Source organism: Leucoraja erinacea, chromosome 31, assembly GCF_028641065.1.
Source record: "Leucoraja erinacea ecotype New England chromosome 31, Leri_hhj_1, whole genome shotgun sequence".
Lineage (NCBI taxonomy): Eukaryota > Metazoa > Chordata > Chondrichthyes > Rajiformes > Rajidae > Leucoraja > Leucoraja erinaceus.
Window position 1 is genome coordinate 1,127,592 of NC_073407.1, and position 12,771 is coordinate 1,140,362.

Consider the following 12,771-nt stretch of genomic DNA (forward strand, 5'->3'; position numbering starts at 1 on the left):
CGAGGAAATACGTTTCACATGCAAAATCTCACACGCACACACACACACGCACACACACACACAAACACACACACAGACTGAATAGATAATAGACCAAGTGCAGACCCGTTTGGTCTGTTCCCCCAACATGCGGTTGCAACGGGGGTGGGGGGGGGGGGCAGCATTTGGCATCACACACAATAACTACCACCCCGCACACATGCTAACTTGATATTATATTAATATTATATTAATATTATTAATTTGCTCCTTTTACCCCATAACCGCCCTATCCACTGACGCATAGCCCCCAACTCGCAGGCGCGTCTAGAGAGGGGGGGGGGGGTAGAGAGTGAGGGCAGAGAGAGAAGTGGGAGAAACAGAGAGAGAGGGGCAGAGACAGAAGGGCAAAAGACAGAGGGAGAGGGGGTTGGAGGGGAGGAGATGATATGCGGGTGAGGGGCGGGGGGTTGGGGAGGGAGGGAAGAGGGAGATGGGAAAGAGTGGGGGGGGGAGAGAATGGGGAGGGGGCAAAGGAGAGAGAGGGGGATGAGGATGGGCGAGGGGAGAGAGATGAGAGCGGGGGGGTGAAGGGGTTGACAGGGAAGGGGGGTAGAGAGGGGTGGGGGAAGGGGAGAGGGATGGGGAGAGGGGGAGGGGAAAGGAGGAGGGGGAGAGAGAGAGTATGGGGAGAGAGAGAAAGGGGAGGGCGAGAGAGAAGGGAGAGAGAAGGGGGAGAAAGGCACTGGGGTGGAAGGGAGGGGGAGAGATGTCCCTCCACTGACCCATTGTGACATCATATGTAAATGAGATCCATTGTGATTGTATATCTGTGAGATGGCACTGTGACTCATGCAGCAGTTTTATTTTAATTTTTTTTTATGTTTTGTGAACAATTTTATTCAAAACCTGGGGAAATAATTGACCAAATCTAGAGAGGAGTGGATTTCTGAACTCATCCCAACCCAAATTATAAAAATCTCTCGTTATCCCTCGTTATCCATTTGCTATTAATATAGCTGTAGAAACCCTTTGGATTTACTTTCACCTTACTTGACAAAGCAACCTTATATCTTCTTTTAGCTTTTCTAATTTCTTTCTTAAGATTCTTTTTACATTCTTTATACTCCTCAAGCACCTTGATATGATATGATAGATATGATATCATAGATAGATATGATGATATGATGTGCAGCGCAAGTTTTATATACAGGGAGTGAAGGAGCCTGGAACGCATTGTCAGCGGTGGTGGTGGAGGCTGATACAATAGTGGCATTTAAGAGGCTTTTAAATAGGCACATGAAAATACAGGGAACAGAGGGATATGAATCATGTATAGGCAGATAAGATCAGTTAACTAGGCATAATGTTCGGCAACAACATGCTGTACAGTTTTATGTTAAGTTCTGATGATGAAAATAGAATTGAAAAGTAAGATGAGGTGAACACAATTTCTTTGATCATCAATAATTGAGTAATTAATATTTTTAGTGAGCTTCTCTGATCGTAAAATGGAGCAGACATTTTGCAATCCATTCCTCAAAATGCTGGAAAACTTAACATCATATGTGTGTCATTGTGGTTTGAAAGACTATCATAGTAGCGCACATGGTAACATTTTTACAGATGAGTCATCCTCTAAGAAACCACTGTACTATTTAAATAAAAAATTGAATAATTTGTACTTTGTAGAAGAAAACAGTGGTGCCCTGTGTTCATCTGAGGAGTGAAGGATAAGATTAATATTGCTATATTTGTTTTGTCAGAAACTGCAATCAGACACATTACGGAAATAACTTGCCTGCTCGATTTCTGAGTTAGAGTAATTAAATTCAGCTTGCAATGTATTCTACTATAATTTGTTTAACTCATAGTCAGAATTAGTGTTGAACCCCTATTAAATGTTAATGTATTGGATATCTCTTTTAGCCTGTGAAACAGAAGAAGAATTGCAGCAGTCGCTCTAAGAACAATAAGTAATACCTAAGAATGAGGACATCTCTCATTTTTTCCATAACTGGACATCAGAGATGTCCTCATTCTTTAGGGAATGGGGGTTCCCCTCTTCCATCATAGACGAGGCCCTCATTAAGGTCTTCTCGATATCCCACAGCTTTGCTTTTGCGCCCCCTCTCCCGGTTGTAACAGGGACAGTCCCCCTAGTCCTCACCTTGCACCCCATCACCCGTCGCATACAGCACATAATCCCCAGACATTTTCGTCACCTCAAACGAGATCCCACCACTAGCCACATCTTCCCATCTCCACCGCTTTCCGCAGAGATTGGTCCCTCCGCAACTCCCTGGTCAACTCGGCCCTTCGAACCCAAGCCACCCACACCCCAAGTACTTTCCCCTGCAAACGCAGGAGATGCAACACCTCCAACCTCATCTACTGTATCCGCTGTTCCAGGTGTGGACTCCTGTATATCGGCGAAACCAAGAGCAGGCTCGGCGATCGTTTCGCTGAACACCCGCTTAGTCTGCCTGAATCTACCTGATCGCCCGGTTGCTGGACCCTGTAACTCCCCCTCCCATTCCCACACTGACCTTTCTGTCCTGGGCCTCCTCCATTGTCAGTGAGACCCAGCGCAAATTGGTGGAACAGCACCTCTAATATCATTTGTGCAGCTCACACCCCAGCGGTATGAACATTGACTTCTCTAACTTCAAGTTACCCTTGCTTTCACCCACTCTCTATCCCTCCCTCTTCTCAGTTCTCCAACCAGTCTTACTGTCTCAGACTATATTTTATCTCTGTTGGCTTTGTTGTTACCTTTTCCCAGCTAGGATCTATTCTACATTTTACTTAATCTCCATTCCCTTTGCCCTGTTTTCACACCTTCACAATTCCTTATGTATCTATCTCTTTCCTCCCTCAGTCTGAAAAACGGTCTCGACACGAAGCGTCACCCACTTCTCTCCAGAGATGCTGCCTGTCCAGCTGAGTTACTGCAGCATTTTGTGTCTATCTTTGGGTTAAACCAGCGTCTGCAGTTCCTTCATACACAATATCTAATGCCTCCCTGATTATATTTAATAACCTGGCTTTGACTGCTTCTGTGGCAGAGAAAATGCTTAATCTTATACTTTACAAGATAATATCTGACGGACGATGTCACAATGTCTCTGATGCACAGCAGAGAAGTATGGAGTCATTAAGGAGTCTAGAACTGATAGGGACTAACATGTGGGGGAGACAGACAGAACATTTGTGTGAGTGAGATCCCAGAATGGTATGTGGCCTCCTGAGTGCAGGGTTAATAATGTCTCTGTGGTTGCTGGACATTCCCATGGGAATAGTCATTAAGACGGTTTAGCCAGTAAATTTGCAGAGGCGCCAGGACGGTATGATGCAGCTTTATTGGACTCCAACCTCATCTGCTGCTTCCGTTCTTCCCAATTTAAGTTTATTTTATTTAGTTTAGAGATACAATGTGGAAACAGGAAATCTGAAATAAAAATAGGAAATGTAAGTACTCAATAGGTCAGTCAGCACCCATGAACATATGTGCCAATCCTTTGCCGTACAATATTTAAGGTCATGCTTGAGCGGTAATAAGTGTTTAATCAAGAACTCTTCGAGTTAATTAATGCTTGACTTTCCTTGGTGGCTAGGAGAAGAAAGCCAAGAGTGCTAGCTCATAATCTCACCACTCTTCAACTAACCATTTCAATGCAAGAGAATCATCATATCTGTTATGTTGTATGTTTTGGGTACAAATGTCAACTCACTGAGCAAGTGATGACCTTTTGGAATATATATCTAATTGATTCCACTCGCTTTTTTTCTCTGATCCTTGCAATTTTATTTCTCTCAAGTAGTAATCCAATTTCCTATTTTGCTTTAGTCTGATATCCGATCATCTGTGGGACAGTGACAGGACAGTCTGTAAAGCCCCCATCTGGCAAATATCAAGTTTGTTTTAGCCTTGTAACTTTGAAAATAAGCAGTAACAAGGAGATAGTTATTGAGCTTCTATATAATGTTACATCAACAGTAATTTTAAAAGTGGATACACCAGATATAAATATTACGTGGCAACAAATTAAGAAAAAATAATAATAATCCTGCAGTTCCTGTGGAACGAGACGACTGGCTGCATCACAGCCTGGTTCAGCCATGAACTTGTACGCCCAGGAACAAATAAGATTACAAAAAGTGGTGAACGCTGTCCAGTCCAATACGGGTACTGCTCTGCCCATCATCAAACGGATCTATAAAAGGCACTGTCTCAAAAAGGCAGGCAGCATCATCTGAAAGGCGCACAGCACCCTGACCATGCTCTAATGTCACTCATGATACCAGGAAGAAGGAAAAGGAGTCTGAAAACTGTAACATCCAGGTTCAGGAGCAGCTTCTTACCAACAACCATCGGGCTATTGAACACTGTGAACTCCAACTAAGCTCCGAATTACAATCTGGCTGTGTTGCACTTGGGACTCTATGCTTTGTTTTGTTTTTGTACTATATTGCATTTTTTATTTTCTGAATGTTTTATTTATTTATGTTATTATCTATCGAGTACTTTGTTTACTAGATAGATAAACTAATGCATTTCGTTGTCTCTGTACTGTACACTGACAATGACAATTAAAATTGAATCTGAATCTGAATCTGAAACATCCTGTTCTGCTGCTGCACGTACGAATGTCATTGTTCGTTTTCAGTACTAATGACAATAAAGCATTCTTGACACATTGATTGGTTACCATCAGGCAAATAGACTTGTTCCACCCCAGACAAAAAAAGTCATCTAATCCCAGTAAAACAATAGAGAAAAGCAGAATGCCTACTCTACCTTGTAATATGATCATAGATAGACTCAAAACATTGGAATAAAGGCGGGTCAGACAGGATCTCTGGAGAAAAGGGATAGGTGTTGTTTCGGGTCGATATGAGCATGACTGATCATTTTAGTTTAATACCATTTTCCAGCTATTACCTCATAGCTTGGTCCGAAAAGCACCAAAAACAATTTCTAATTTAATGATCAGATGTTAAATGTTTTGGTCATAGATCATAAGTTCATAAGAGTCAAGTCAATTCAAGTCAAGAGTGTTTTATTGTCATATGTCCCAAATAGGACAATTAAATTCTTGCTTGCTGTAGCACAACAGAATATGTAAACATAGTACATAACGGGAGAAGAAAAAAATTCAGTGTGTGTATACACACGCACACATACTCAATTAATAACAAATATAGTAGGTATGTTACAAAACCTACCTGAATCGTCATTGGGAATCTGCCCTCAGCCATGTCGGCGATTTTGGCGTTGTTTGGAGGGGGCGGGTTTAAAACGCGATTTTTACTAGGCTGTACTAATCGCACATGTTCAGCCTAGTAAATCATTAACGAAAAATCGCTGCAAGACCCAGTCGCAAAAGGTATTATTAGTTTTATAGGCCTCGATAATATAGTTCTAATAGTTTTAAAATTACTGTCTCATTTCGCAACCTCTCGCAGCCCCAGGGTTTTATAAAGCAAACAATTAAAGGTATGTACCTTATTTTTACATTAAATGGGGCATAGATATAACCCTGAATATCAAGTTATCTATAGCGAGTAGCTCATTTTGGGCTTTTTATATCCCGCAGTATTTTTCTCGGCATTTGAGGGCACTAATCCAGCGCTATGTCAACGTTCTAAACCAGCGCGTTCCACATGAACCCACTAGAAAGCCGATTTAAATGGGCATTTATTTACAGCAATTGAACACTAAATTCCTTCCATTTGGCCTATAAATTAATGTAAATTAGATATAAAAATCATGTTATATTGTGAATTATTTGTGAATAATCTTTGGACACTTAGGCTATTTAAAAATGTTAATCTTTCCTTAAGAAATGGGCTTTGACTATCCAAGATCACAGCTTTTTTGTAATGTCCATTGAAAATCAATAGGGAACAAGATGCTAATTTCCGAGTATGAAAATGGTCATAACTTTTTTAATACTTGAGATATGAAAGTGAATTTGGTGTCAAATTAAACTTATTGTTATGCTTTATCTGATGGGATAAATTGCAGACTTGATTTTTTAAATCTCAAAATTTTGTAACATTGCTAAATATAGTGCAATAATAATAATAGTCGTTTGCAGTTCAGAGCTGTTAGGGAAGAAGCTGTTCCTGAACTGGACGTTACAGTTTTCAGGCTCCTGTGCCTTCTTCCCGATAACAATGGTGAAATGAGTTTTGGCCAGGACGGTGTGGGTCTTTGATGATGTTGGCTGCCTTTTTGGGGCAGCAACTTCAATAGATCCCTTCGATGGTGGGGAGGTCAAAGCTGGTGATGGACTGGGAAGTGGAAGTGACAGGTGCAGAATTAGGCAATTTGGCCCATCAAGTCTATTCCACCACTCAATCATGGCTGATCTATCTCTCCCTCCTATCCCCAATCTCCTGCCTTCTCCCCATAAATGTTGAGAATGTTGCACCTGGCAACATTCAATCGGATTGCTTTGCTCTGGATTGTTAACCAAGCCTCAGCAATATATTTAAAAATGAAGTATTATTACCCATTTTACATTCTTGAAGTAATTCTTCCTTTCACAGTCGTTTTATAACCTTTTCTCATCTCAATGACCAATTATTTTCAATAAACGGTAAAAATATTGAGACTTTTCGACACAAAATTGACAGTGTGACATTGAGAATTGGTGGTTACTTGAAAGGACTGGATTTCTGGTCAACTGAGAATGTACTCATATTTTAGCAAAACTTTAAATTATAACATTTCTAAAAATTTCAGGCATTCAGCCCTATAGAAAATGAAACTAAAGGGTGATTCACTTGTACCATTCTCCAGGATATTCAAATAACTAATTGTAATTAATACTTGACCATATTAACTATGTGTCTGGTTCTATTTTACAGAAAGGACTGGGAAGATTTTGGATGAGTTTTTTCAGTTCTATGAAGAGCAGTACCCATTGGCTCTCTTCAATAAGATTCGATATGAGGTTGAAGATAATGGTGGACCGCAGCCTCAGCTTCTTCAAAGAAAGGTAAGTGACCCGACAGTTATACATTTCCCTGAAGTATCAAATTATAAAAAGAACGAGGAAATGTAGTCATTGGTGCAGAAAAAGAGAGACAACAGGCTACAAATTGCCTGTGCAATAAGGACTAAAAAACAACATGTTTTGTCTGGAAGAGGCATACTTACTAATTTTAGGTAACTGCAACTTTGAAATCAGCTGTTTTTTTGTTTGATAACTGCCTTCCATATAACTAATTTCAGATTTCAAAGCTGCATTGGATCAACACTCTTTTTGGAAATAGCCATCTCCAAGGCAAACTTCAGTATAATTGTCCAAGCTAACACTTCAATCTTCACTCACTGCATATAATCTTTGTTGGATTCCCTGCTGATATAACCGACAGTGCCCTCCATAATGTTTGGGACAAAGACCCATCATTTATTTATTTGCCTCTGTACTCCACAATTTGAGATTTGTAATAGAAAAAAAACACGTGGTTCAAGTGCACATTGTCAGATTTTATTAAAGGGTACTTTTATACATTTTGGTTTCACCATGTAGAAATTACAGCTGTGTTCATACATAGTCCCCCCCATTTCAGGACACCATAATGTGTGGGACACATGGCTTCACAGGTGTTTGTAATTGCTAAAGTATGTTTTAAATGCCTCTTTAAGGCATGTATAATAGAGCTCTCATCACCTAGTCTTTCCTCCAGTCTTTCCATCAACTTTGGAAACTTTTATTGCAGTTTATCAACAGTTAGATACATCCGCCAAACCTTAGGCAACTGTTTAAGACATCAGCCAACCCTTAGGCTTTCCAAAATCAACTGTTTGGAACATAGAAAATAGGTGCAGGAGTAGGCCATTCGGCCCTTCGAGCCTGCACAGCCATTCAATATGATCATGGCTGATCATCCAACTCAGTATCCTGTACCTGCCTTCTCTCCATACCCCCTGATCCCTTTAGCCACAAGGGCCACATTTAACTCCCTCTTAAATATAGCCAATGAACTGGTCTCAACTACCTTCTGTGGCAGAGAATTCCACAGATTTACCACTCTCTGTGTGAAATTTTTTTTCTCATCTCGGTCCTAAAAGATTTCCCCCTTATCCTTAAACTGTGACCCCTTGTTCTGGACTTCCCCAACATCGGGAACAATCTTCCCACATCTAGCCTGTCCAACCCCTTAAGAATTTTGTAAGTTTCTATAAGATCCCCCCTCAATCTTCTAAATTCTAACGAGTACAAGCCAAGTCTATCCAGTCTTTCTTCATATGAAAGTCCTGACATCCTAGGAATCAGTCTGGTGAACCTTCTCTGTACTCCCTCTATTGCAAGAATGTCTTTCCTCAGATTAGGAGGCCAAAACTGTACGCAATATTCCAGGTGTGGTCTCACCAAGACCCTGTACAACTGCAGTAGAACCTCCCTGCTCCTATACTCAAATCACACAAAGGCAGCAACTCTACCGCTGCACCACCGTGACCGCCCTCATCTTTGCCTTATTGTTACCATGGGTGTCCAGTCCCTTTACACCTCCATCTCCCACCAGGAAGCTCTCAAGGCCCGCCGGTTCCATCTTGAAAAGAAACCCTTGAAAGGCTTGTGCTGGTCAAGCTGAAAAATATCACAATCCTCCTGCTCTTCCCTCTAGTTTGCATATCGGGCCAATAGATCTGTGGATGATGCAGTCAATCCTGGCCTGCACTTCATCCTCCAGCACCTAGACCACCAGGGGACCTGTGCAAGGCTTTTGTTTGTTGACTTTATCTCTGCATTCAACACCATTGTGCCAGAGCTACTACACTCCAAACTTTCTGAGTTGACTGTGCCTGAACCCCTCTAGTTTGCATATTAACATCATTAAGAAGAAAGAGAGCACTGATGAGCTTACTAATCGCAAAGGGACTGGCAGGCCAAGGAAGATCTCCACAGCTGATGACAAGAATTCTCTCTATAATAAAGAAAATTCCCCAAACACCTGTCCGACAGATCAGAAACACTCTTCAGGTGTGGATTTGTCAATGACCACTGTCCGCAGAAGACTTCATGAACAGATATACAGAGGCTACACTGCAGGATGCAAGCCACTGGTTAGCCGCAAAAATAGAAAGGCCAGGTTACAGTTTGCCAAGAAGTACTTATAAGAGCAACCACAGTTCAGGAAAAAGTCTTGTGGACAGATGAGACAAAGATTAGCTTATATCATAGTGATGGCAAGAGCAACGTATGGAGGAGAGAAGGAACTGCCCAAGATCCAAAGCATACCACCTCATCTATGAAACACGGTGGTGGGGGTGTTATGGCCTGAGCATGTATAGCTGCTGAAGGTACTGGCTCACTTTTCTTCATTGATGGTAGTAGCATAATGAATTCTGAAGTGTATAGACACATCCTAACTGCTCAAGTTCAAACAGATGCCTCAAAACTAATTCTGCAGCAAGACAATGATTCCTAACAGACTGCTAAAGCAACACAGGAGTATTTAAAAGCTAAAAAATTGTCAATTCTTGAGTGGCCAAGTCAATTACCTGATCTGAAGCCAATTGAGCATGCCTGTTATATGCTGAAGAGAAATCTGAAGGGGACTAGCCCCCAAAACAAGCTAAAGATGGTTGCAATACAGGCCTGGCAGAGCACCAACAGAGAAGACACCCAGCACCTGGTGGTGTCAATGAATCGCAGACTTCAGGCAGTCATTCCATGCAAAGGATATGCAACAAAATACTAAGCATGACTACTTTAATTTACATGACATTGCTGTGCTCCAAACATTATGGTGCCCTGACATGGTGGGGACTATGTATAAACACTGTTGTAATTTCTACATGGTGAAACTAAAATGTATAAAAATGGCCTTTATTAAAATCTGACAATGTGCACTTTAACCACATGTGAAGTATTTGAATATTAAAAATGCTAAATAAATATAAGATTCTGCTGAGACGAAAGGACCTTTATTTGGAAAGCATCTTTCACGAGGAAGTGAAAATTTTGATATCCATGTCCACTGGAAATGATGTTACTCTCTCATTTTATGTTCTGTGAAATTTTTTAGGCCAGGGAATTGTTTGATACGGTAATTATGAAGATCAACAAGGGAAGGAGCATCACATAGAAACATAGAAACCAGGTGCAGGAGGAGACCATTTGGCCCTTTGAGCCAGCACCGCCATTCATTGTGATCATGGTTGATCATGCACAATCAGTAACCTGCCTTCTCCCCATATCCCTTGATTCCGCTAGCCTCTAGAGCTCTATCTAACTCTCTTTTAAATTCATACAGTGAATTGGACTGCCTTCTGTGGCAGAGAATTCCACAAATTTACAACTCTCTGGGTGAAAAAGGGTTTTCTCATCTCATTTTTAAATGGCCTCCACGTTTCTTAGACTGTGGCCCCTTGTCTGGACTCCACCAACATTGGGAACAATTTTCCTGCATCTAGCTTGTCCAGTCCTTTTATAATTTTATATGTTTCCCTAAGATCCCCTCTCCCCTTTTCAATTCCAGTGAGTACAAGCCCAGTCTTTCCAATCTTTCATCATATGACTGTCCCGGGGATTAACCTTGTTATCCTACCCTGCACTGCCTCAATAGCAAGGATGTCCTTCCTCATATTAGGAGACCAAAACTGCACACAATACTCCAGATGTGGTCTCACCAGGGCCCTGTACAACTACAGAAGGACCTCTTTACTTCTATACTCAAATCCTCATTATGAAGTCTAACTTCGTTATGACATGGATAGGACGGGTTTGGAGGATTATGGACCAAGCTGGGACATTGTTGGCCGGTGTGGGTGAGTTGGGCCGACGGGCCTGTTTTCACACTATATCACTCTATGACTATGCCATTAGCTTTCTTCACTGCCTGCTGTGCCTGCATGTTTACTTTCAGTGACTGGTGTAAAAACAGTCCAGGAAGCTCTCAAGGAGGGGAGGGGGGGGGGGGGGGGGGGGGGGGGGGGGGGGGGGGGGGGGGGTTGAAACAGGGCTTTCTGTCTCTCCCTTCGGGGGGAATGCGACTTTCTTGTCGTATCGCCCTCCTCTGCCTCCATCTGCGCTGAGGCCTAATGGCGGAGCTGGCCTCGAGCTTGACCTTGAGGCTCCAGAGGCAGAGCCTGTCAGGGCTCGCCCTGGGCTCGCTCCCGTGAGGGCGGCCCGGCTCGGGGCTGGAACGGCTCTCCCGTGAGGGGCTGAGACGCTCCCGTCAGGGCGGCACGGCTCGAGGGTAACGGCGCTCCCGTGAGGGCGGCCCAGCTCGAGGGTAACGGTGCTCCCGTGAGGGCGGCCCGGCTCGAGGGTAACGACGCTCCCATCGAGGGCGGCCCAGCTCGAGGGTAACGGTGCTCCCGTGAGGGCGGCCTGGCTCGAGGGTAACGCCGCTCCCGTGAAGGCGGCCTGGCTCGAGGGTAACGGTGCTCCCCGTGAGGGCGGCCTGGCTCGAGGGTAACGGTGCTCCCGTGAGGGGCTGAGACGCTCCCGTGAGGGCGGCCTGGCTCGAGGGTAACGGTGCTCCCGTGAGGGGCTGAGACGCTCCCGTGAGGGCGGCCTGGCTCGAGGGTAACGGCGCTCCCGTGAGGGGCTGAGACGCTCCCGTGAGGGCGGCCTGGCTCGAGGGTAATGGCGCTCCCGTGAGGGCTGCCCAGCTCGAGGGTAACGGCGCTCCCGTGAGGGTGGCCTGGCGCGGGGCTGAGACGCTCCCGTGAGGGCGGCCTGGCTCGAGGGTGGAATGGCGCTCACATGAGGGCGACCCCGCTCGGGGCTGGAACGGTGCTCCGGTGGCTGAGATGGCATTCTGGCGGCGGCGGCCTGAGTCCAGGGTTCGTCCGCTGGACTGGAGGGCGGCAGCTTCGACCACCCCCGGGCCGCGGAGTTTGAACGGCCCGTTCACGGAGCTCGGTGAGCCGTGGGACTGACTTACCATCGCACGGTGGGGTATTGCCTCAGCGCAGACAGCAGCCCTAAGATTTTTGCCTCTATCACAGTGAGGAGGTGCTTGGTGGACTCACTGTGGTGAATGTTAATTTGTGTTTACTGTCTGTTCTGTTGTTTATTATTGTATGTATGGCTGCAGGTAACGACATTTTGTTCAGACCGTGAGGTCTGAATGTCAAATAAAGGATCTAATTTTAATTCTAATCTGCCTCCTTGTTCTTGCCTCCAAAGTGGATAATCTCAAATGTATCTACATTATACTGCATCTGCCATGCATCTGCCCACAACCGGTCCAAGTCACCCTGCAACCTCCTAGCATCCTCTTCGTAGTTCACACTGCCACCCAGCTTTGTGTCATCTGCAAATTTGCTGGCGTTATTTAAAATCCCATCATCTAAATCATTAATATATATTGTAAATAGTTGTGGCCCCAGCACCGAGCCTTGCGGCACTACACTCGCCATTGCCTGCCATTCTGACAGGGACTCGTTTATTCCTATTCTTTGTTTCCTGTCTGCTAACCAATTCTCTATCCATGTTAATACCCTACCCCCAATACCATGTGCTCTAATTTTGCCCTTTAATCTCATGTGTGGGACCTTATCAAAGGCTTTCTGAAAGTCCAGATACACTACATCCACTGGCTCTCCTTCATCCATTTTACTCGTCACATCCTCAAAAAATTCCAGAAGATTAGTTAAGCAGGATTTCCCCTTCATAAATCCATGCTGATTTGGACCAATCTTTTTACTGCTATCCAAATGTGCCGTTATTATTTCTTTAATAATTGTCTCAAGCATCTTCCCCACCACTGGTCAGGTCTATAATTCCCCGTTTTCTCTCACTCCTTTCTTGAAAAGTA

At 43.8% G+C, this 12,771-nt stretch overlaps 1 protein-coding gene across 1 annotated transcript in view; it reads left to right on the forward strand.

Annotated features, from left to right (window-relative positions):
* The window catches only part of LOC129711818 (protein Niban 2-like), a 197,195-nt gene that overhangs the window by 70,096 nt on the left and 114,328 nt on the right, over nucleotides 1–12,771 (forward strand). The window contains exon 2 of the mRNA XM_055659753.1: nucleotides 6,859–6,989. Within this exon, the coding sequence (XP_055515728.1) occupies nucleotides 6,859–6,989 (131 nt within the window). The remainder of the gene's footprint in view (nucleotides 1–6,858; nucleotides 6,990–12,771) is intronic.